Consider the following 27,606-nt stretch of genomic DNA (forward strand, 5'->3'; position numbering starts at 1 on the left):
ATTAATGCAAATGTCTATGTTAACCTAAAAATAAGACATTTTATGTGCTCAAGAATGATATATTACGTGTCCAATACAGCCAATCTCCGAAATATCAGCCGATAACCGGGATAGAATTTCGGTAAAAAAAAAGCGGGCGAAAACCGAATTGGGTGGTATCTGGAATGGCCGATAACCAAGGGTCAACCATACCAGATGACATGTTTACACTAATATATATTAAGTTCACAGTAAAACTAGGCATTAAAAGAACAATAAAAAGTAAAATACACACAGTACACTCATTACTTTCCTGAAAGTATTTGTAGTCTTAGCCCTTTGAGGGTCCGTCCCGTAGATCTACGGCTTTACGTTCAAGGTCCAAACTGTAGATCTACGTCATGAGCTCAGCTCACTTTGATAAACTGTGAGTGGTACATTTGGGCCTAGATATGAGAGAATACATCTATGTGGTATGTGTGCACCACATAAAACAGATCCTGCAGCACGCTGTGTATAATGAGAGAAAAAACTGAAATCATGATATTTCGATTAAAACAGCGACTTTGCAGTGTTTTTTCGTATGTTTTTTATAGTTCTATTTGCGATTTCTTGGTCTCATTTGATAGAATGGAAAACATATTACAGAAATAGAGATGATTTTGATTGGTTTTAGCACTGGAAATGGCTTGAAACTGAGCTCAAAGTAGCAGAAATGTTAAATTTTTGCCGATATTCAAGAGTAAACAAACAACCTCACACGTCTAATACACGCCAGCTGGTGGGTCTAATATGCATTCACAAATATGGTGATGATATTTATACAATTATTACAATATTGCATAACGGTAAATCTTCTATTTTTTGGTGTGAATAAAAATTCATTATGTGAATAAAAAATCAAAATGGAATTTATTTGTAAAGCCCCAAAACGTAACTAATAAACAGAGGAAATGTTAGTTTAGTTCCAGGAATACCTACATTGTTTATTCTGGACCCTATTTTGAAATTGGAATATTTTGAACTTTGTGTTAAATTGGCCAAATTAACAATTTCCGATCACTTTAATTTGTAGTTGAAACAGTTGACTTGGCGATTTCTTGTACTCAATCGATAGAATAGAAGTAATACTAGTGAAATAGCTAAGAATTTGGTTGACTGGAATAATGTAATTGGCCTAAAATGGGAGTCGAAGTCTGCAAAATCGCCGATTCGTAAATATCGCTGATGCATCAAAATTTGCGAGAGCATAATTTCGTCAATTTTCCATCAAATTTCGTACTTTTTGTTTTATTACCTTCACAAAAAGATTCTCTACCATTTCTTCAGAAAAAATAACAAATTTTTTTTTTTTTAAATTCTTGGACACTGGGGCACCCACTTCAGATTTGGGCCTTGGACCCTGAAGGGGTTAATGTAGGGTGAGAGGTGAGTAGTATTTATTATAGAAAGTCATGTGTGATAACTCTCACACCAGCTATCATGCCTACACGAGATGCAGAACGATTATTGTTATTACCATCGACATACCTTGTTCGCTGAGTTTAATAATTTCTAACAACTGCCCTTAACCCTTTCAGGGTTCAAGGCCAAAATCTGAAGTGGTGCTCCAGTGTCCAAGAAATTTTGAAAAAAAAAAAATTATTTTTTCTTACAGAATTAAAGAGCATATTTTTGTGAAGGTAATAAGACAAAAAAAAAAATCTGATCAGTACTTACCGAGATACAGTGCCATGAAGTTTGTCAAAAATGATGTGGTGGCGGCAACATCGACGAATTCCACATACGCGCATTACATTATTTTGTGGTTTTAGTTGTTTTTTCTTTTCTTTTCCAATTTTTTTCTATTCCTACTAACATTTGGGGCATGAGAGACCAATACTGTATATAATGTATATATATAAACTCACTGTATTGAACACAATAACCGCTCTAAAGTTATTATCATATTATTGTTTACCACTGTTGTTTATTACAATAAACATGCACAAATATTCTATAATACTAATGTTCTATCATATATTTACATATTTACAATCACTGGACATGGTTTTAAAACTGCTGGAGCTTGTGGAACTCCTTGAAACAAGGCACCATGCACAGAGGCACCTTACATTCCTCACACATAAACCGAGTGTCTTTGCGTCTTTGTTGCCGTCGTTTTGTTTGTGCACAGAAAATGCATCTCTTCTGAGCAAATTTCTTCTGAGTTGAAGGAAGCTGTATTATGAAATGATCACCTTCTCTCCTCAAACGCTTGGGTATATCCTGAGGAATTCGAGGACCATGTTGTATAGCAGGTGTTGTTACCTGGTACTTCATTATGAGTTGTCTGACAACAGACAAACAAAATTCACCATACGGTGGTCTGTTGCCAGTCTTTATTTGGTTCATATTATATGCATTGAGCATTGAAATGTCCATGAGATGGAAGAAAAGTTTCATGTACCACTTGTAACTCTTACGAACACAGTCAACAAAACCAATCTGCACGTCACACTTGTCAACCAAGCGCATGTTTTGTGTATAATCAATTACTGACACTGGTTTTCGAATATGTTCATTAGTCACTCGATCAACTTTGCCACTGTCTTGCATTTCATTATGGTGAATGGTTGTCAACAATATGACATCTCGTTTGTCATGCCACCGTAATGCCATGATGTCATTGGCAGTAAACACCTGCACGTCATCACCACGAGCACCTGCGTTGAGCCTGGGCATATGTTTACGATTAGAACGCACTGTGCCACACACATCTGTCTTGTTCACTCGCATGAAATCACTGAGTAATGGGCTTGTGTACCAGTTATCGGTATATAATGTATGCCCCTTACCAAGATAAGGTGCCATCATGTTTCTCACTACGTCACCTGAGATACCCAATAACATCTTGGTATCTTTCAATGTTTTACTACCCGTGTATACAACAATATCCAACACCAGGCCACTGTCACAATCACAGAGTACAAACAGTTTTATACCAAAGCGTTTCCTCTTGCTCGGTACATACTGCTTGAATGACAGTCTACCTTTGAACAAAATCAAAGACTCGTCAATTACAAGATTCTTGAATGGATAAAAGTATATCCTGAACTTTTGTTTGAGATACATGAAAACATTTCTAATCTTGTATAACCTGTCACTGTCAGGCCTGGTTTTGTCAGAGAAGTGCAACATACGTAAGAGTAAGATAAACCTGTTCACTGGGATGATTTCACTGAAGACCGGGGTAGAAATTAGCCGATCTGTGGACCAGTATGCTTTTATATTATGCTTATAGACGTGAGGCATAAGCATTATTGTTGCAAAAAGCAAATACATTTCTGCAACAGTCGTCTCTTTCCACCTGTGTAGTCTTGACTGTGATGATAAGATCGTATTTGCCATGGTGTACTCAAAATACTTATTACTTTCCCTGACAATAATTTCCATCAATGGCTGGTCAAAGAATAATTCAAAGAATTCCAGTTCATTGGCCGTGGTTCCAAGGGGACAAGTAGGTAGAATTCCACTTTGAGAATCATCAAAGTGGTGAGGCTTGGGAACAAAATTGGGATTTTGCTGCCAATCCCACATACGGTTTGCTGGTGGATACTGGACATCATAGGCTGGTTGTGCGGGTGGTTGTGGTTGTGGTGGGCTGGTGGCTGGCGCTCTGCTTTGTCCTTGAACTGACGAGTCAGCATGGGTCCCAGCGTGGCCTGGTGAGTCACGCATGGCGGTGCCACTACCATCACCACTAACACCATCCACTGATGCCTGTGGTCTATCCATGCCAAGTGTAGCCACATCATCCTCACTATCACTACCTAAAACTGGTGTTGGGCCACGGGATGTACTCCGGGATGTACTCCATCCCCTGGGCACAGCATAGGGTACACTACCCGAGCGCATGCGGCGGCGAACATACCGACGCTTCACTGGTGAATATGATTCCTCACTATCACTACTCGATTGATCGTCGAGCGCAATAAAATCACAGTCCTCGTCACTATCATCATCATTACTGAAGTCAGAGGCCTGGCCACGCGAAAATATTAGTTTTCTCTTGCGATGAGGAACAACCGACCGTGAGTCACAAGTGCCCACACCAGAGGTAGAAGGTTGAGGATCGTCAGGGTTTTCTGCACTATTATCGATATCCTGGTCATTCTTTTCGGTCACTAACTGATCAAAGCCGTAGAATTCGTCTTCATTTCCACTTCCATCAGTGTCAGAACTATCAGATAGGAAGAGGAGAGTCCCAGTTTTCCGGGGAGTGAGAGCTGATTTGCGACGAGGCATGGTGAACAAGTGTAACTGAGCCGCCGTTCCCACAATGCTATGCGGGCACCTAGATTTTTTGTTTATGGCGCACACCCACCACGCAGACCCGTTGTCTCACATGTAGGCCTATGAGCGTTTTCGCGCTAAATTTGACGGCGCTAGAATTTTGGCGTAGATCTTCGGTTTGGACACTCAACGTAAAGCCGTTGATCTACGGGACGGACCCTGAAAGGGTTAAAATGCCATCGTAAATGAGAGAGAAGGCAAGAGACACAGAGAATGTGAACAAATGAACACGTAAGGGGAATCGCTTGGTCAGACGAAACTAGTATTAATACCTGTCTACTTTTGGTTCATACATGTACATTTGCACTAGTTGTTGAAGCATTTACCCCAAAATACAAACACTTACATTGTGTATAAGTTGTCTTCATGTTAGCACAGTAGAATAAATAAATATCTACAAGTGAAGGCACATGAAGCGATAATTTTCTAGTTACCCACAGTAATACTATAGTGTACACACTTTCTCTGGGGTTGGACTAGAGAAAACGTAATTCTTGCCATCACTCTTGACAAACTGCCTGGCTACCACATCTCATATTTATGTCAAATTTATTCTACTGTGGGTGTATGTATCATGTTCGTATGTTATGTAGTGTGTTTCTTGTATAATTTTGAAAAAATATCATAGATGGATTAATGAAAATGTCTAAGTTACATATTAATATTATATTACATATTAGTATCATTATTATTAATATGGCATCTTTAAGACTATTGAGACACTCTTAGTGACTTTAATGTGATTTCATAAGAAAAAATAACAAATTTTTTTTTTGAAATATCTTGGACACTGGTGCGTGACTCCAGATTTGGGCCTTGGACCCTGAAAGGGTTAATGTGTACGTGCATGCCAGCACAATGTGTAACTTTATTTAGGTACAGGTGCACATTTAACCCTTTCAGGGTCCAAGGCCCAAATCTGGAGTCACGCACCAGTGTCCAAGAATTTTAAAAAAAAAAATTTGTTATTTTTTCTTATGAAATCGTAGAGAATCTTTTTGTGAAGGTAATAAAGCAAAAAGTACGAAATTTGGTGGAAAATTGACGAAATTATGCTCTCGCGAATTTTGAGGTGTCAGCGATATTTACGAATCGGCGATTTTGCCGACTTTGACTCCCATTTTAGGCCAATTACATTATTCCAGTCAACCAAATTCTTAGCTATTTCACTAGTATTACTTCTATTCTATCGATTGAGCACAAGAAATCGCCAAGTCAACTGTTTCAACTACAAAATAAAGTGATCGGAAATTGTTAATTTGGCCAATTTAACACAAAGTTCAAAATATTCCAATTTCAAAACAGGGTCCAGAATGAACAATGTAGGCATTCCTGGCACTAAACTAACATTTCCTCTGTTCATTAGTTATGTTTTGAGGCTTTACAAATAAATTCCATTTTGATTTTTTATTCACATAATGAATTTTTATTCACACCAAAAAATAGAAGATTTACTGTTATGCAATACTGTAATAATTGTATAAATATCATCACCATATTTGTGAATGTATATTAGACCCACCAGCTGGTGCGTATTAGACACGTGAGGTCGTTTGTTTACTCTTGAATATCGGCAAAAATTTAACATTTCTGCTACTTTGAGCTCAGTTTCAAGCCATTTCCAGTGCTAAAACCAATCAAAATCATCTCTATTTCTGTAATATGTCTTCCATTCTATCAAATGAGACCAAGAAATCGCAAATACAACTATAAAAAACATACGAAAAAACACTGCAAAGTTGCTGTTTTAATCGAAAAATCATGATTTCATTTTTTTTCTCTCATTATACACAGTGTGCTGCAGGATCTGTTTTATGTGGTGCACACATACCACATAGATGTATTCTCTCATATCTAGGCCCAAATGTACCACTCACAGTTTATCAGAGTGAGCTGAGCTCATGGCGTAGATCTACGGTTTGGACCCTGAACGTAAAGCCGTAGATCTAAGGGACGGACCCTGAAAGGGTTAAAATAACATTTATTTAACTTTATTGAAGACTGTTGCTGGCATCTGGAAGATAGGGAGGAGTGAGGGAGCACTTACTGTTTGGAAGGGGAATCCCCTTCCATGAAGACTAGGTAACAAGTCCTTATCTGGGGCTACTTCCTTTCTTTGTCTTTTAATGTCACTAGGACCAGCTTGAGTCATTGGACCCCTGTCGCACAGAATAACTGTCCAGAGTCCTCTGTTTCTGGTGCCTCTTCAACATTTCCCTAAAATGGGACATGGTTCTGTCACTGAACTTGTTGCAGAGATGGCTTGTTTCAGCTTGCTCAGGGTGGTATTTTTGCACAGAACTTTGCAACCTATTCCACATTCCACACATGTCCCTAACTTGCCTAACCCTTGGGCACGACCTGCTTCCACATTGGGCAAATGTGACACCACCTACAACTGCTGCAACTCTCCTGCCTACAGTATATAAGCTACTCCTCCGCACATATGCTGTATTCTGTTCAAGATTGATTGACTGACCACATCGGCTCAAGGTTGAGGGACTGATTACCTCATTCTCCTCCTGTTCTTCACGATTCTCCTTTGTATGGACTGATGAAACCACTGTGTGGCAAAACGTTTCCTCAATAAAGATACCCAAGAGTTGCACATGTGTCTAATTTATCAACGTGTCGGTTCTCTGAATCATTCATCTATAAAAGCTTTACTTTAAAATCCTCACTAGCATTAGCACAGAACAAAAGAGTTAGTCTGTCTTTCTTAGGATTGTGTCCTGGCAGTGCCTTTTCCTCCTGCATTATTTAGGTTCTCTTTGGCATTTTCTTCCAAAAGAGGCCTATTTCGTCACAATTGAACACTTGGTGGGGTTTGAATATTTCAGTCTATGTACCCCTTAAATTCACTTTTGAATTTTTCAGCTGCATGTTTGTCAGAACTGGCAGCATCGCCATGCCTTACCACACTGTGTATGCCACTACGCTTCTTAAATCTGTCAAACCAGCCTCTGCTGGCCTTAAATTCGCAAACATCACCACTCGTTGCAGGCATGTTCTTTGAGATCATCATGCATCTGCCTTGCCTTTTCACAAATGAGTGACTCCAAAACACTACCATCTGCTTTCTGTTTATTGTTGATCCACACCTCCAACAACTTCTCAACCTCTTTGACTGTCTGCGATCTATTTTGGTTAACGTCTACACCTTTCGCAACATCAGCTTCCTTTATTTCTTTTCTCTTCAGGATAGAAGCTATTGTTGATTTGCTTTTGCCATGCATCCTGGCCAGCTCCACAACTCACACACCACTCAGATTTTTGTACTATTTCTTTCTTCACTTCTGTTGTGTTTCTCACTTTCTTTACCAAAGGGGTGCCCCCTAGGAAGTTCCTTTGGGCCCATGGTGACTTATTTCACAGTTGCACTCAATTAACAAGCACCAAATACGATGAATTAATTGTGAAATGTTTGGATGAGCACGCAGGGTAATGTTCACTCAAGGTAAACAAGCAGCCAGACTGACTCACGACCACTGCGCGGGGAGGCGGACAGGTCTGGTACGTGGGATGAAACTCGGGGGGGGCACAGTGCGAATCTCGAAACTCAGGACAAAATTTAGCCGACAAAACAATTCTAAACTCGAAGCGTACGAAACTTGTGGTTCCACTGTATTTTGTTCATTCTAGAGTACATATATATCATGTTTCTATGTTATCATTATTGTTTATTATGTCATATTAGATGGATTGTGATGGATAAATAAACCATGGAATATACAGTGGACCCCCGCCATTCGGCAGCCGCGACTCATGAAATCTGACTTTCGGCAACTTTTTCCGCCAAAATTTAGCTTCGCGGTTCGTGATTAGCCACGTGATTCGGCGACCCTCCAGTACAGGTCCACCGTCAGCATGCACACAAAGCCAGTTTCCCACACCATTCACACTCAGTGTTCTCTTGTTTACCAGCGAGTGACCATCACCCCATGAGTTCAAACGATACATTTCATAATACAGTAATCCATTGTTTTTTGTGCTTGCAACTGCTAAATAAGCCACCATGGGACCAAAGAAAGCTCGTAGTGCCAGCCTTTTGGTAAAGAAGGAAAGAAGCACAATAGAATTCAAGAAAAAACTCGTAGCTAAGTACCAATGTGGAGGAGGAAGAGAGAGGGGAGAATGTGCCTTCTGCAGTGATTCTATGATATGTTCGATACTAAAGCAGCAGGTATCGATAAACGCTATAGTGCCAGCTAGTGATGAAGTGTAGAAGTAACAGTGTAGCAAGTAAATTAAGCGATAGAAAAACGACATGAAAGTAACTCTCCAATGTTCAACATTAAAATGGTATGAAATACCGACAGGTTGTTAGGTAAGACATATGCAACAGTTACGTATCTTTATTTCGAAAAGTTTCGCCTACACAGTAGGCTTCTTCAGTCGAGTACAGAAAAGTTGATAGAAGCAGAAGACGACGATGTAATCAATCCATCACCCTTGAAATTTTGAGGTGGTCAGTCCCTCAGTCTGGAAAAAGTATTGTCTTCGTACAGACCTGAAATCAACTTGGACAACTTCTACTAGTGAGAATGGCTGGATTTGAGAGGGACCTGACCTCCCAACGACTTCATTCTTACCTCTACTAGTGGCCTACATCTCACCTCCTGGCATTATATAAGGCTTCATCCTGTCATTTCAACTCCATATTGTTTCAGACTATGGAACAATACTCTTCTCCAGACTGAGGGACTGACCACCTCAAAACTTCAAGGGTGATGGACTGATTACGTCGTCTTCAAGTATCTTCTGCTTCTATCAACTTTTCTGTACTCGACTGAAGAAGCCTACTGTGTAGGCGAAACGTTTCAAAATAAAGATACCTAACTGTTGCATGTGTCTTACCTAACAACTCTCCAATGTTGTTGGATGTATATAGGGCAGCTGAACATACACCAGCCTGCTATCTTCCACCACCCTAAACCTCTGCCAGCATCTCCATCAGACTAATTAATTAAACTAACATCTCCTCCATGGTAAGTGTAAATATAAAAGTGTAAGTACAGTGGGCCCCCAGTATTCGATATTAATCTGTTCCTGAGAGCTCATCGAATACCGAAAATATCGAAAAGCGAATAAATTTTCCCCATAAGAAATAATGGAAATCAAATTAATCCGTGCAAGACACCCAAAAGTATGAGAAAAAAAATTTTACCACATGAAATATTAAGTTTAATGCAATAGAATAATTACAATAACAATAGAATAATAACAATAGAATAATTGACACTTACCTTTAATGAAGATCTGGTGATGATTGGTGGGATGGGAGGAGGGGAGAGTGTCAAAGTTCTTACTGTTTAGAAGGGGAATCCCCTTCCATTAGGACTTGAGGTAGCAAGTCCTTTTCCGGGGTTACTTCCCTTCTTTTTTTAGTGCCACTAGGACCAGCTTGAGAGTCACGGGACCTCTGTCACACAACCAATCTGTCCATAGAGCTCTGTACCTCCCGTTCCTTTAAGATTTGTCTAAAATGGGCCACAACATTGTCATTGTAATAGTCACCAGCACAGCTTGCAATAGCTGTGTTAGGGTGATTTTCATCCATAAAGGTTTGCAGTTCAACCCACTTTGCACACATTTAACATGACTCACGAAAGTGAAGTGTTTACACTATAGTATTACTGTGGGTAACTAGAAAATTATCACTTCATGTGCCTTCACTTGTAGATATTTATTTATTTATTCTACTGTGCTAACATGAAGACAACTTACACACAATGTAAGTGTTTGTATTTTGGGGTAAATGCTTCAACAACTAGTGCAAATGTACATGTATGAACCAAAAGTAGACAGGTATTAATACTAGTTTCGTCTGACCAAGCGATTCCCCTTACGTGTTCATTTGTTCACATTCTGTGTCTCTTGCCTTCTCTCTCATTTACGATGGCATTTTAACCCTTTCAGGGTCCGTCCCGTAGATCAACGGCTTTACGTTGAGTGTCCAAACCGAAGATCTATGCCAAAATTCTAGCGCCGTCAAATTTAGCGCGAAAAGGCTCATAGGCCTACATGTGAGAGAACGGGTCTGCGTGGTGGGTGTGTGCCATAAACAAAAAATCTAGGCGCCCGCATAGCATTGTGGGAACGGCGGCTCAGTTACCCTTGTTCACCATGCCTCGTCGCAAATCAGCTCTCACTCCCCGAAAAATTGGGACTCTCCTCTTCCTATCTGATAGTTCTGACACTGATGGAAGTGGAAATGAAGACGAATTCTACGGCTTTGATCAGTTAGTGACTGAAAAGAATGACCAGGATATCGATAATAGTGCAGAAAACCCTGACGATCCTCAACCTTCTACCTCTGGTGTGGGCACTCGTGACTCACGGTCGGTTGTTCCTCATCGCAAGAGAAAACGAATATTTTCGCGTGGCCAGGCCTCTGACTTCAGTAATGATGATGATAGTGACGTGGACTGTGATTTTATTGCGCTCGACGATCAATCGAGTAGTGATAGTGAGGAATCATATTCACCAGTGAAGCGTCGGTATGTTCGCCGCCGCATGCGCTCGGGTAGTGTACCCTATGCTGTGCCCAGGGGATGGAGTACATCCCGGAGTACATCCCGTGGCCCAACACCAGTTTTAGGTAGTGATAGTGAGGATGATGTGGCTACACTTGGTATGGATAGACCACAGGCATCAGTGGATGGTGTTAGTGGTGATGGTAGTGGCACCGCCATGCGTGACTCACCAGGCCACGCTGGGACCCATGCTGACTCGTCAGTTCAAGGACAAAGCAGAGCGCCAGCCACCAGCCCACCACAACCACAACCACCCGCACAACCAGCCTATGATGTCCAGTATCCACCAGCAAACCGTATGTGGGATTGGCAGCAAAATCCCAATTTTGTTCCCAAGCCTCACCACTTTGATGATTCTCAAAGTGGAATTCTACCTACTTGTCCCCTTGGAACCACGGCCAATGGACTGGAATTCTTTGAATTATTCTTTGACCAGCCATTGATGGAAATTATTGTCAGGGAAAGTAATAAGTATTTTGAGTACACCATGGCAAATACGATCTTATCACTACAGTCAAGACTACACAGGTGGAAAGAGACGACTGTTGCAGAAATGTATTTGCTTTTTGCAACAATAATGCTTATGCCTCACGTCTATAAGCATAATATAAAAGCATACTGGTCCACAGATCGGCTAATTTCTACCCCGTTCTTCAGTGAAATCATCCCAGTGAACAGGTTTATCTTACTCTTACGTATGTTGCACTTCTCTGACAAAACCAGGCCTGACAGTGACAGGTTATACAAGATTAGAAATGTTTTCATGTATCTCAAACAAAAGTTCAGGATATACTTTTATCCATTCAAGAATCTTGTAATTGACGAGTCTTTGATTTTGTTCAAAGGTAGACTGTCATTCAAGCAGTATATACCGAGCAAAAGGAAACGCTTTGGTATAAAACTGTTTGTACTCTGTGATTGTGACAGTGGCCTGGTGTTGGATATTGTTGTATACACGGGTAGTAAAACATTGAAAGATACCAAGATGTTATTGGGTATCTCAGGTGACGTAGTGAGAAACATGATGGCACCTTATCTTGGTAAGGGGCATACATTATATACCGATAACTGGTACACAAGCCCATTACTCAGTGATTTCATGCGAGTGAACAAGACAGATGTGTGTGGTACAGTGCGTTCTAATCGTAAACATATGCCCAGGCTCAACGCAGGTGCTCGTGGTGATGACGTGCAGGTGTTTACTGCCAATGACATCATGGCATTACGGTGGCATGACAAACGAGATGTCACATTATTGACAACCATTCACCATAATGAAATGCAAGACAGTGGCAAAGTTGGTTGAGTGACTAATGAACATATTCGAAAACCAGTGTCAGTGATTGATTATACCCAAAACATGCGCTTGGTTGACAAGTGTGACATGCAGATTGGTTTTGTTGACTGTGTTCGTAAGAGTTACAAGTGGTACAGGAAACTTTTCTTCCATCTCGTGGACATTTCCATACACCAACAAGAGTCAATGAAGGTAAGTGTGATGTTAAATGTTCATTTATCCATATTATTAGTGCTTTATATTTATTTGTCATTGTTTTCTGTATGTAAATTTATATTTAATCTTGAAAAAAAATATTTTTTTGTTAATACTTTTGAGTGTCTGAAACGGATTAATTTGATTTCCATTATTTCTTATGGGGAAAATGGATTCGCCAGTCGTGAATTTCACCATTCAGCAGGCTCTCTGGAACGGATTAATCATGATACTCAGGGGTCCACTGTAGTTCTTCTCTATAAAATGTATTTTTTGTTTATACTTTGGATGTCTGAAATGGATTGATTGGATTTACATTATTTCTTATTGGGAAAATGGTTTTAGTTTTAGTCAATTTCACATTTCGTTGTACTCTCTGGAGCGAATTTAAAGATGAAAAGGGAGGGTCCACTGTAATTGGAAATAGTATAAATACAGTTAAGTACAATATTGAAAAAAAAAAGATCACTTCTTGCAAACCACCAGGGTGGGTAATTTTGTATGATTTTTTGAGTGATTTTTTTTTAATCCCTGATAGAAAAAATGGGTTACCCACTTCTGTTCCAACTCTTCTTAATTCAAGTCTATGCAATTTGAGACATTGACTGTTAAATAGCTTGATATTGACTGTTAAATAGCTTGATATCAGACTAGGTGTTCTTAAGTGAATTTCTTCATTTATTATCTTCAGTTACAAGTCTCTTAGATCACAGAAAACTTAGAAGTGAAATCTATGCTTTTTCATTATCATGCAAAATTATTTCTGTGGTCATAACAGACCTGCTACAGTAGTCCACTGTTCATACCAAAATTGTTTACCAACAATAATAAAATAATGTACTGTACAGCCTCTCCTCACTTAACGACGGAGTTCTGTTCCTGAGACCACGTTGTTAAATGAATTCATCGTTAAGTAAGGAACATGCTTTAATTGTAGTGAGTTTGTGTCAACTATCTTTGATATTGTTTTAATGTCACCTTTGTACCATTTATAACATTTCTGGTATATTTTTAAATGTTTATACAGTAGTGTACTGTATATTGAAATAAACAGAATAGAGGGTATAAGCTTTAATATACATTGTTTAGGTATGAATACTGGTCAGAGAGCCTGTCATAAGTTTGAGGCGTTAGTAAATGAGTACGTTGCTAAGTGAGGAGAGGCTGTATTCACAAACACTAATCTCCATCTGAAGAAGACTCGAACCTTGGGAAAAGTTACACAGTACTCTTCTCACCAAACCACACTGGTCAGTACTTTGGTGCCCAGCTTATGCTAGATGCATTGGTCCAAAGCGGCTGCTTTAGACCAAAACATCTAGCGTAACCTGGGCGCCAAGGCATTGGTCAGTGTGTTTCAGTGAGCAGAGTATGTACTGTGTACCATGTCCCATGGGTCGTAGGTACAAGCCTCTTCAGGCCTGAGATTAGCATTTGTGAATATTTCGCTTGTTCTGCGAATTTTAAACAATATACTGTAGTTTAGTACATAGTTTTAATACCCATTTCCTGGACTGTGTAATACAGTACAATACCTGAATATTTTGCTGAGTCAAATGTTTATGAAAATGAGTACATTGCAGTATTTTTGGGTGGGTGTGTGAATTTAGGTAATAAAGGATATTGCCACATTAACACTACATATCATAATAAAACACTTTTCCCCTAGGAATAATTACCGTGGGAGTGGAGGTGGAGGAGGTGGTGGTAGCGGAGGGCGGTATAATGATAGTGGACGAGGATATGGAGGAAGCCGGACTCGGAAACCTTTCCCAACAGAACCTCCATACACTGCATTTGTTGGAAACCTTCCACCAGGTGTTGTCCAAGGAGATATTGACCAGATTTTTAAGGAGCAAAGAGTAAGTCTTATATATTCACCAGTTTCATATATCAGTGATGTTAATCGTGTTGTCCTCTGTTGGGCTGAATATTGTATACAGTAGTCCCCTAGTATCTGTGGGGGATGTATTCCAAGACCTACCATGGATAGTGACAAACCCTATACATGTAAGTTGTTTTTCATTTACTCACATACTACGATAAAGTTCTAATTGATAAATTACTCACAATAAGTCAATTATTAGCACTTTTCACTGATGGGAAGCACTGCACAGCAGCTTCTCTTAGACCTTGAACTGCCATCATCACTACTTTTGTGCTCTGGTGCCATTATTAAGCAAAAGTAAGGGTTACTCTCAGGATGTGGTAAACCCTGGATAACTGAAACTGCAGATACTGAATCCATGGATATGGGGGTTCTACTTTATCATTTTTTTTTCTATCACAGGCAATTACAAGATGTTAGACCTTGCTGATAATTTAATTTTTAAGTTACCTGATACATCAGAGTTTTGCTGTGATTAACATAGTACTTATTTTTAGTTACAGGAGCAGAGCTATGCTTATGGTGTCCTGTCTTCATTATTTAATGTTGAACAATTTGCTTTAATTTTCCATTGGTAACATACCTTGGATCCCATTCAGTATTGAACTCTATTTCTGAAGAAAAAAACTTCCACAAATTACCACTTTCCTCACTGAACTTAGGCTAACTATATTTTCCTTTATCATATATTTGATCCCCATTTAACCCTTCGAGGGTCGACAGGCCCTCTCCGAAACTCGTTCTCAGGGTCGGCCAAATTTAAAAAAAAAAAAAAATTATTTTCTCTTATGAAAAGATAGAGAATCTTTTCCCGATCATAACGACACCAAAAGTTTGAAATTTGATAGAAAACTTACGGAATTATGCTGTCGCAAAGTTAGCGGTCTCGGCGATCTTTACGCATCGGCGATTTTGCCCACTTTGAGCCCCATTTTCGGCCAATTTCACTGTACTAGTCGACAAAAAATATGAATATTTCGCTAGAACTCCATTTTTTCTATCGAATGGGTGCAAGAAACCACCCATTTATAAATTCAACTATCCAGTACAGTGGTCAGAAATTAGCAATTTTGCCAATTTCACACAAATTTCAAAAGATGCCAATTTCCGAATAGGGTCCAGAATAAACAAGAAAGACATTCCTGGCACTAAAATGACATTTCCTCTAGTGATTAGTCACGTCTCAAGGCCCCTCATATATTCTTTTGCTTTCCACTTTGAATTTTTATTCTCACAAAAAATATAAGATTTACTGTTATGCAGACTATTGCATTAGTGTAAAAAATGGTACAAATATTATTGGTGCACTTGTGAAAGAATATTAGACTCACCAGTTGACGTGTATTGCACACTTGGCACGATTTGTTTACTTTTGAAGTTTGGTAAAAATCGAACATTTCTGCTACTTTGAGCTCAATTTCAAGGCACCTTTCATTGTAAAACCAGTCAAAATCATCTCAATTTCAGTAATATGTCTTCCATTCTATAAAATGAGACCAAGAAAACTAGAATACAACAATAAATACCATACGAAAATACACTGCAAAGTCGCTGATTTATTAAAAAAAAATGGTCAAAGTTTTTTTTTTCTCATTTTGCACTGTGTGCTGCAGGATTTTTTTTAGACTGTGCACACTGACCACATAGACCCATTCTTTCATATGAAGGCCTACCAGCTTTCTCCCACTAGATTTGAGGCCGCTAGAATTTATGAGTACTAGTACGTCAAAAACCCCTACGCGTAAGACGTACTAGTACGACGAAAACCCTCAAAGGGTTAATCAGTACTTGCAAAATATAATTTTGAATAATGACTGAATTCCTTCGCTTATTGACCAGTTTTGCACTTGTATAGCTGCCTCATTCCCAGTTGACCATCATTAGTGAAGTTTGATTTAACCTGCCTCAAGTTCAATAGAAATTGTCACTGAATTTTTCCGTACTATACAATCAAACAATTCATACAAGTCAATCAAAGATAAAAAAAAATTGAGTTTATTTCCTCTAATCAGTCATAATATAAAAATTCTTTTTTACCCAATTGTACCAAACAAATAGAATTCTACCCATCAACCCTACACCAAATGAGCATATGCCACAAATAAATGCATTTGATAAAGTGAAAATTGAAAACAATTATGTGAATGCAAATAATGGTAATTTGGTGGGTCCAGCAGCAGCAGTAGTGGTGATGGTGCGAATTGCTTGCATCACTTCTCACTCTTGCTAAACCACTTGATTGCCCTTGACCCTACAAACAAGTGCCAGATAAGCCTGGTTCAGGGTTGGGCTGCAAAAGTAGGAAAACTCAAAATCCATCAAATGTATATACAAGAATTACAGAAACCACTGCCTTAGCAGTAGATCATGTTTGGACTCGGGCACACGCACGCACACAGGAGCTATGACTCGACCCCTACAACCACAACTAGGTGAGTGCGCACACACACACACACACACACACACACACACACACACACACACACACACACACACACACACACACACACACACACACACACACACAGACACACACACAGACACACACACAGACACACACACAGACACACACACAGACACACACACACACACACACACACACACACACACACACACACACACACACACACAGACAGACACACACACACGCACACACACACACACACACACACACAACCAGACACACAACCAGACACACACACCAGACACACACAACCAGACACAACCAGACACACACACACACACACAGACACAGACACACACACACATAGACACACACACACAAAGACACACACACACAAAGACACACACACACACAGACACACACACACTCACACACACACACACACACACACACACACACACACACACACACACACACACACACACACACAAGACACACACACACCAGACACACACACACTGACACACACACACACTGACACACACACAGACACACACACGCACACACAGACACACACACACAGACACACACATAGACACACACACACAGACACACACACACACACACACACACACACACACACACACACACACACACACACACACACACACACACACACACACAGACACACACACACAGAGACACACACACACAGAGACACACACACACAGAGACACACACACACAGACACACACAGAGAGAGACACACACACAGAGAGAGACACACACACACAGACACACACACAGACACACACACACAGACACACACACACAGACACACACACACAGACACACACACACAGACACACACACACAGACACACACACACACACAGACAGACAGACACACACACACACACACACACACACACACACACACACACACACACACACACACACACACACACACACACACACACCACCTAGTAGCGATCAGTGAAGAGGCGGGGCCAGGAGCTTGGACTCGACCCCCGCAACCTCAACTAGGTGAGTACAACTAGGTGAGTACACACACACACACACACACACAGAGCTCATGCATGCAGGGCAAAGCTCCTGATCATGGGTGACTTTAACCACAAGGAGATCGATTGGGAGAACTTGGACCTGCATGGGGGCCAAGATACATGGAGGGCTAAGATGATGGAGGTGGTACTGGAAAACTTCATGTACCAACACGTAAGGGACACTACAAGAGAGAGAGGAGAGGATGAACCAGCAAGGCTAGACTTAGTATTCACCTTGAGTAGTGCAGATATCGAGGACATCACATATGAAAGACCCCTTGGGGCCAGTGACCATGTGGTTTTAAGCTTCGAATACACAGTAGAGCTACAAGTGGAGGGAGAAGCAGGAAGGCCAGGACGAATGAAGCCAAACTACAAGAAAGGGGACTACACAGGAATGAGGAACTTCCTGAACAGGGTTCAGTGGGACAGAACTGGTAGGGAAGCCAGTTAATGAGATGATGGAATATGTAGCAACAAAATGCAAGGAGGCTGAGGAGAGGTTTGTACCCAAGGGTAACAGGAATAATGAAAAAGCCAGGATGAGCCCATGGTTTACCCAAAGGTGCAGGGAGGCAAAAACCAAGTGTGCTAGGGAATGGAAGAAATATAGAAGGCAAAGGACCCAGGAGAATAAGGAGAGCAGTCGTAGAGCCAGAAACAAATATGCACGGATAAGAAGGGAGGCCCAAAGACAATATGAAAATGACATAGCAGCGAAAGCCAAATCTGACCCGAAACTGTTGTACAGCCACATCAGGAGGAAAACAACAGTCAAGGACCAGGTAATCAGGCTAAGGAAGGAAGGAGTATGTGAGGAACTCAACAAGAGATTCAAAGAAGTATTCACAGAGGAGACAGAAGGGGCTCCAGAAAGACGGAGAGGTGGGGTACACCACCATGTGCTGGACACAGTGCACACAACCGAGGAAGAAGTGAAGAGGCTTCTGAGTGAGCTAGATACCTCAAAGGCAATGGGGCCAGATAACATCTCCCCATGGGTATTGAGAGAGGGAGCAGAGGTGCTATGTGTACCCCTAACAACAATATTCAATACATCTATCGAAACAGGGAGATTGCCTGAGGCATGGAAGACAGCAAATGTAGTCCCAATCTTTAAAAAAGGAGACAGACATGAAGCACTAAACTACAGACCAGTGTCACTGACATGTATAGCATGCAAAATCATGGAAAAGATTGTCAGGAGAAGAATGGTGGAACATCTAGCCAACATGGTTTCAGAGATGGGAAATCCTGTGTCACAAACCTACTGGAGTTCTATGACATGGTGACAGCAGTAAGACAAGAGAGAGAGGGGTGGGTGGATTGCATTTTCTTGGACTGCAAGAAGGCTTTTGACACAGTACCACACAAGAGATTGGTGCAAAAACTGGAGGACCAAGCAGGGATAACAGGGAAGGCACTGCAATGGATCAGGGAATACTTGTCAGGAAGACAGCAGCGAGTAATGGTACATGGTGAGGTGTCAGAGTAGGCACCTGTGACCAGCGGGGTCCCACAGGGGTCAGTCCTAGGACCAGTGTTGTTTCTGGTATTTGTGAACGACATGACGGAAGGAATAGACTCCGAGGTGTCCCTGTTTGCAGATGACGTGAAGTTGATGAGAAGAGTTCATTCAATCGAAGACCAGGCAGAACTACAAAGGTATCTGGACAGGCTGCAGACCTGGTCCAGCAACTGGCTCCTGGAGTTCAATCCCACCAAGTGCAAAGTCATGAGGATTGGGGAAGGGCAAAGAAGACTGCAGACGGAGTACAGTCTAGGGGGCCAGAGACTACAAACATCACTCAAGGAAAGAGATCTTGGGGTGAGTGTAACACCAGGCACATCTCCTGAAGCGCACATCAACCAAATAACTGCCGCAACATATGGGCGCCTGGCAAACCTCAGAACAGCATTCCGACATCTTAATAAGGAATCGTTCAGGACCCTGTACACCGTGTACGTTAGGCCCATATTAGAGTATGCGGCAATATGTTTGGAACCCACACCTAGCCAAGCATGTAAAGAAACTAGAGAAAGTGCAAAGGTTTGCAACAAGACTAGTCCCAGAGTTAAGAGGTATGTCCTATGAGGAGAGGTTAAGGGAAATCAAGCTGACGACACTGGAGGACAGGAGAGATAGGGGGGACATGATAACGACTTGCAAAATACTGAGAGGAATTGACAAGGTGGACAGACAGGATGTTCCAGAGACTGGACACAGCAACACGGGGACACAGTTGGAAGCTGAAGACACAGATGAATCAAAGGGATGTTAGGAAGTATTTCTTCAGCCACAGAGTAGTCAGGAAGTGGAATAGTTTGGGAAGCGATGTAGTGGAGGCAGGATCCATACATAGCTTTAAGCAGAGGTACGATAAAGCTCGTGGTTCAGGGAGAGTGACCTAGTAGCGACCAGTGAAGAGGCGGGGCCAGGAGCTTGGACTCGACCCCTGCAACCTCAACTAGGTGAGTACAACTAGGTGAGTGTACACACACACACACACAGACACACACACACACACACACACACACACACACACACACACACACACACACACACACACACACACACACACACACACACACACACACACACACACACACACACACACACACACACACACACACACACACACAAAGACACACACACACACACACACACACACACACACACACACACACACACACAAAGACACACACACACACACACACACACACACACACACACACACACACACACACACACACACACCTATACCTACCTATACCTACCTACCTACACACACACCTACACGCCTATCTACCTACCTACGTTGAAGATTGAGACACTTATGCAACATATGGGAATCTTTATTCAGGAAACGTTTTGCCACACAGTGGCTTCATCAGTCCAATACAAAGTAGAAAGGCATAAGGAGAGGAGGAGTTTGAGGTAATCAGTCCCTCAGCCTGGAGTCGATGTGTTCAGTCCATCAATCTTTTAGAAGATTGATGTGTTCAGTCCATCAATCTTGTAGAAGATTGATGGACTGAACACATCGACTCCAGGCTGAGGGACTGATTACCTCAAACTCCTCCTCTCCTTATGCCTTTCTACTTTGTATTGGACTGACGAAGCCACTGTGTGGCGAAACGTTTCCTGAATGAAGATTCCCATGTGTTGCATAAGTGTCTCAATCTTCAACTTGTCGGTTTTTCAAACCATTCATCACACCTACCTACGTACCTACCTACCTACCTGAAAGAACATACTGTGACTAACCAGGATTTGAACCCAAGTCTAGGCAGCATTCTGGGAAGCTAGTTAACCCTTAAATGGTCCAAACGTATATATACGTTTTTTCAACATTTGAAAGTATGTAAAAAAATGTAGATCTTCTTTTTTCTTTTTCATTTGAAAATGTGTAAAAAAAAAACTTATATCTACATTTGCTTTTTTTGTTATGTTCGAAAATATGTAAAAAAAACGTAGATCTACGTTTGGAACACTACGGATTTGAACGCCGATCTGTTTGGACCGTTTAAGGGTTAATTTCATGATGCCATAGACCACTGCACCATCATGATGCTCACCTCTTTGTAATATTTCATATGTATGACTGAACCTGAGTAAACATTTCATGCAAATTAAAGCTGCAAAAATTTGGGGTAACCTATTTCAAGGATTTAAAAAAAAAATATAAGTTGAACCTCTACTTGCGAGCCTGTCCATGTGCGAGTTTTTCCAAATACGAGCAGTCGATGGGTCGATTTTTTGCTTCCATAGGTGAGCAAAATTTCCACAAGCGAGCAGACCTCAAGGCAGGTTCCTTGACACTGGTGAGGGGCTCTTGCTCTTGATCTCGGGAATTGCATCTCATTTGTTTGTTGGACTATCTTATTGAAACTTGGGCAATGTATGATGGAAAGATGCTTCTTAACGTACACCAAAAATGATAGAAACCTAAGCATAAATAATGGAGTTCACTTCTCAGCAATTAGCCACCTCTTAGCAGTAATTTTGAAAGGTTTTTATGGTTGTATTCTCATTTTTTTGGTCTCATTTGATAGAATGGAAGATATATTACAGAAATAGATAAGATTTTGATTGCTTTTATGATGAAAAGTACCTTGAAATTGAGCTCAGCATAAGAGAAATGGTCCATTGCTTTGCTATGTTTCAGAGTAAACAAATAATAATAATAATAATCAGCGGTTGCCACCCCCAGTGACCTTGCTGGGTGGAAACTTGGTCTTGTCTAGCTGGTCTACAGTAGAGACTGTCCAGGTGGGTGGAATTACTGGAGGTGACACACAGAAAACTGTGTCCAGTAATTACACCCACCAAGACAGTCACAGCCGTACACCAGCTAGACGAGACCAAGCTGCCACACAGTTCGGCCACCGAGGAGCGGGATATTGGGATATTGGCAGTTTGGAGGGATACGTTGTGTATCTTTATACGTACGTATGTAGAGCACCTCTGCAAAAACAGTGATTGTGTGAGTGAGGTGAAAGTGTTGAATGATGAAAGTATTTTCTTTTTGGGGATTTTCTTTTGGGTCACCCTGCCTCGGTGGGAGACAGCCGACTTGTTAAAACAACAATAATAATAATAATATGTATAATAATAATACATATAATAATAATAGTATAATATAATACAATAATAATATGTATAATAATAATACGTATAATAATAATAGTACTGTATAATATAATACAATAATATAATATGTATAATAATAATACATATACATTGGAACCTCTACTAGCGAGTTTAATCCGTTCCATGACCTTGCTCGCAACTGGATTTGCTCGTTAAGAGTCAATTTTCCTCATTTAAATTAATTGAAATGCAATTAATCCGTTCCAGTGGAATTCTGTACTTCAATAATTTCGCTAATATCAATTCCACGACTTATTTATCTATCTCACTTCATCTAATATGACACAATAAACAATATAAACAAAATACAAACCTGATATATATACTCCAAAATGAATAAAATATATTCATGTGGTGGTACGGGCGGTGTCAGCGGTGGACGAGAGTTTGTCTGGAGACCGGGCAAAATACTTCATGAATAATTTCACTAATATCATCTATACGGCTTATTTATATATCACAGTTCATCTTATATGACACAACAAACAATAAAAATAACATAGAAACATGATATATACTCTAGAATGAATAAAATATGTCATTATGTTAGGGTAAACACTGCTATTTAGTGACGGCCTTTTGAAACCGTCTCTTATAATTGTCATATGTAGTACATTATTATTATATATGTATTATTATTATACATATTATATTATTATTATTATTGTATTATTATACTATTATTATTATATGTATTATATTATTATTATTATTTATTGTTATTATATAAATGCACCTACCATCCGACTTACGACCTGCTCAACTTACGACCACTCGACTTACGACCGTGTTTTTTATGCCAAATATCTGGGAAATAAACAACTATTTGTGTTGTACACAGTGTTTATCCTAAACCTTACAGTATAAAATACAGTACTAACAGCATAAAAAGTAAAGAAAAACATGAAGTACCAAAATAAAACGATAAAATAAAGTCATTACAAAAATTTTTTTGTTGATATTCAGTAGTAAAGTTCGACTTACGACCATTTCGACTTACGACCGGTTTCTCGGAACAGAACTCGGTCGTAAGTCGGATGGTAGGTGTTTACCTGGAGAGAGAGTTCCGGGGGTCAACGCCTCCGCGGCCCGGTCTGTGACCAGGCCTCCTTAGGTCAGTGTCCCAGGATGCGACCCACACCAGTCGACTAACACCCAGGTACCCATTTTACTGATGGGGAACATAGACAACAGGTGGAAAGAAACACGTCCAATGTTTTTACTCTGGCTGGGAATCGAACCCAGGCCCTCACCGTGTGAAGCGAGAGCGTTAACCACCAGGTGTAATTTGTAAATTTTATTCACACAAAAAATATAAGATTTACTGTTATTCCTTATTGCAATAATTGTATAAATAATGTCAACCCATTCACGACTGCATATTGGAATGGACAGTGACGTCATTTGTATCAAATGAGACCAAACAAATGAGAATACAACCATAAAAACCATTTGAAATTATCGCTAAGGAGTGGCTAATTGCTGAGAAGTGAACTCCATTATTTATGCTTAGATTTCTTTCATTTTTGGTGTACGTTAAGAAGCATCTTTCCATCATACATTTCCCAAGTTTCAATAAGATAGTCCAACAAACAAATGAGATAGAATTTCCGAGATCAAGAGCAAGAGCCCCTCACCAGTGTCAAGGAACCTGCCTTAAGGTCTGCTCGCTTGTGGAAATTTTGCTCACGTATGGAAGCAAAAAATCAACCCATCGACTGCTCGTATTTGGAAAAACTCGCATGTGGACACGCTCGCAAGTAGAGGTTCCACTGTATAATAATAATGTACTGCATAAAATAATTATAATAGACGGCTTCAAAAGGCTGTCACTAGATGGCAGTGTTTACCATAACATAGCAGGAGGGGTTGTGGCTGCCTCCACCTGTTACATAATGACATATTTTATTCATTCTAGAGTATATGTCATGTTTCTGTTTATTTATATTGTTTGTTATGTCATATTAGATGAACTGTGATAGATAAATAAGCCGTATAGATATTAGTGAAATTATTCATGAAGTATTTTGCCTGGTCTCCAGACAAACTCTCGTCCACCGCCGACACCGCCCTTACCACTACATGAATGACATATTTTATTCATTTTAGAGGATATATCAGGTTTCTATGTTATTTATATTGTTTATTATGTCATATTAGATGAAGTGAGATAGATAAATAAGCCGTGGAGTTGATATTAGCAAAATTATTGAAGTGTAGAATTCCACTGGAACGGATTAGTTGCATTTCAATTAATTTAAATGAGGAAAATTGACTGCAAACGAGCAAATCCAGTTGCGAGCAAGGTCATGGAACGGATTAAACTCGCAAGTAGAGGTTCCACTGTACCTTCAAAAGCATTGTCAGAAACATATGAACTTGATGTAATTATAAATATATATTGATTATAAACATCTACCATATCATATGTTTCCCTTACTGCTAACTTATTCAGTTGTGACCACCTCTTTGTAATCTGAGCAACTTTCTGTGCAGAATTTATACTTAATAAATGGGCTTATAATATAAATTTAGTAGCATTTACACATTTCGGTGTTTAACCCTTTCAAGGTTGGTGCTGTATTAGTATGGCTTGCACACCAGGGTTGGTGCCATACTAGTACACAATTTCTAGCCCCTTCAAATCTAGTGATAGAAAGCTGGTAGGCCTACATATGAACGAATGGGTCTGTGTGGTCAGTGTGCGCAGTATAAAAAAAAATCCTGCAGCACACAGTGCAAAATGAGAAAAAAAAACTCCGACTGTGTTTTTTTTATTTAAAACGGCGACTTTGCAGTGTATTTTCGTATGCTATTTATGGTTGTATTCTAGTTTTCCTGGTCTCATTTTATAGAATGGAAGACATATTATGGAAATTCAGATGATTTTGATTAGTTTCACAATGAAAAGTACCTTGAAATTGAGCTCAAAGTAGCAGAAATGTTCGATTTTTGCCAAAGTTCATCATTCCATGCATCCAATACACGTCAACTGGCGAGTCTTATATTCTTTCACAAGTGCACTGATATTATTTATATCATTTCTATACCATTTCTACACGAATGGAGTAGTCTGCATAACATAAATCTTCTATTTTTTGTAAGAATAAAAATTCAAAGTGGAAAGCAGAAGAAATGTAAGAGAGGCCTGGGGACGTGATTAATGAACAGAGGAAATGTTATTTTAGTGCCAGGAATGTCTGTCTTGTTTATTCTGGACCCTCTTTGGTAATTGGCATCTTTTGAAATTTGTGTGAAATTGGCAAAATTGCCAATTTCTGACCACGTCATTGGATAGTTGAAATCGGTAAATGGGTGGTTTCTTGTACTCATTCGATAGAAAGAATGGAGTTCTAGCGAAATAGGTATGATTTTTGTCGACTCGTACATTGGAATTTGCCGAAAATAGGTCTCAAAGTGGGGCGAAATCGCCGATGCGTAAACATCGTTGAGACCGCTAACTTTGCGAGAGCATAATTCCATAAGTTTTCCATCAAATTTCATACTTTTGGTGTCATTATGATCAGGAAAAGATTCTCTATCATAAGTTTTTTTTTTTTTTTTTTTTAAATTCCAACCCTGAGAACAAGTTTAGGAGAGGGCCTGCCGACCCTGAAAGGGTTAAAACATTCAAATCTACCCATTCCTCTCCCCATCTTTTATTAGCCAAGGTTTGGGTATGTGTCAACTTATAGGTTTAACCTTGTATTGTCTAAAATGTACAGTATTTTACTGTTTTACCTTTAATTCTGTCCAGGAATGTCTCCATTGATTTCTTGGCCCTGGCTTTAAAGCTTCTTGTATTTCTCTGAATTTGATAATTTTTATACCTACCTCATTTTCTGCTTTGTTTTTGGTAATTATTCATAAGTCATCTATTTATAAATTTTTGTCAGTGCCCTGTGATTTTTTTTTTTAACACATTGGCCTTTTCTCACTAAGGCAGGGTAGCCCAAAAAAGAAGAAACACTTTCTTCATCACACACTCCATTATTGTTTTGCCAGAGGTATGCTGACATTACAATTAAAAAACTGCAACATATCTCCACCCCTTCAGAGCACAGGCACTGTACTCCCCACTTCCAGGACTTGAGTCTGGCTAACCCAGTGGTGGGCAAACTATGGCCTGCGGGCCATATGCAGCCCGCCAAAAGTTGTCATATGGCCCACCAAGATCATTTGAAGTTTCTACTTTAAAAAATTAATTGTTTTTTTTTTCTTTTAAAAACCTTTTATTTTGGCTATTTTAAATATTAATTATTTTACTTAATATACTATGCAGCCCTTTAAAATTGTGAATTTCTGAATGTGGCCCCTGCACAGGAAAGTTTGCCCACCCATGGGCTAACTGGTTTCCCTGAATCCCATTATAAATTAGTTTCCTCACTCCAGCAGCACATCATCATAAAAACAATTTGCCTTCACTCTATCTAACATGCTCATGCATGTTTGTGGAAGTCTAAGCCCTTTGCAGAAGTCTGAGCCCTTCGCACACCAAACCTTGTTTACCCCCTTCCTCCAACCTTTCCTAGGACAGCTTCTAACCTACCTGCCTTATGCTACACATTTATATGCCCTCCAAGTCATTCTGTTTAGTTCCATCCTCTCTAAATGTCCAAACCATCTCAACATCCCCTCCTTAGCCCTTTGGATAACATTTTTAGGAACCCCACACTTCCTCCTAACCTCCAAGCTGTGGATTCTTTGTATAATATTCACACCACACATTGCCCTCAGACACAACGTCTCCACTGCCTCCAGTCTCCTTGTTAAAACATTTATCACCCATGCTTCACACCCATATAAGAACATTGATACCACTATACTCTCATACATTCTCTTCTTTGCTTCTATGCATAATGTCCTTTGTCTCCACAGACTCCTCAGTGCACCACTTGCCTCTTTTTTTTTTCCCCCCCTCGTCAATTCTGTGATTCATCTCGTCTTTCATAGACCCATCTGCTGACAAGTCCACTCCCAAATATCTGAATACATTCACTTCCTCCATACTCTCTCCCTCCAATCTGATATTCAGTCTTTCATTACCTAAATTTTTTTTTGTTATCCTCATCACCTTGCTCTTCCCCGTGTTCACTTTTAATTTCCTTCTTTTACATCTCCCAAATTTGTCCACCAACTTCCGTAATTTCTCTTTAGAATTTCCTAAAAGCACAGTACAGCCACCACCACTGCCGTCCTCCCCCCAGTTCCCACCGAGGCAGGGCGAAACAAAAAGAAATAAAAAACGAAAA

At 40.0% G+C, this 27,606-nt stretch overlaps 1 protein-coding gene across 3 annotated transcripts in view; it reads left to right on the forward strand.

Annotated features, from left to right (window-relative positions):
* The window catches only part of LOC128685553 (eukaryotic translation initiation factor 4H), a 138,287-nt gene that overhangs the window by 13,996 nt on the left and 96,685 nt on the right, over positions 1–27,606 (forward strand). For all 3 annotated transcript variants that reach the window (XR_011392363.1, XM_070088085.1, XM_070088086.1), the window contains exon 2: positions 14,012–14,204. Coding sequence is in view for 2 of the 3 variants with exons in the window: in XM_070088085.1 (XP_069944186.1) it covers positions 14,012–14,204 (193 nt within the window). In the remaining variant the exon portion in view is untranslated. The remainder of the gene's footprint in view (positions 1–14,011; positions 14,205–27,606) is intronic.

The sequence above is a fragment of the Cherax quadricarinatus genome, chromosome 23 (genome assembly GCF_038502225.1).
Source record: "Cherax quadricarinatus isolate ZL_2023a chromosome 23, ASM3850222v1, whole genome shotgun sequence".
Taxonomy (NCBI): domain Eukaryota; kingdom Metazoa; phylum Arthropoda; class Malacostraca; order Decapoda; family Parastacidae; genus Cherax; species Cherax quadricarinatus.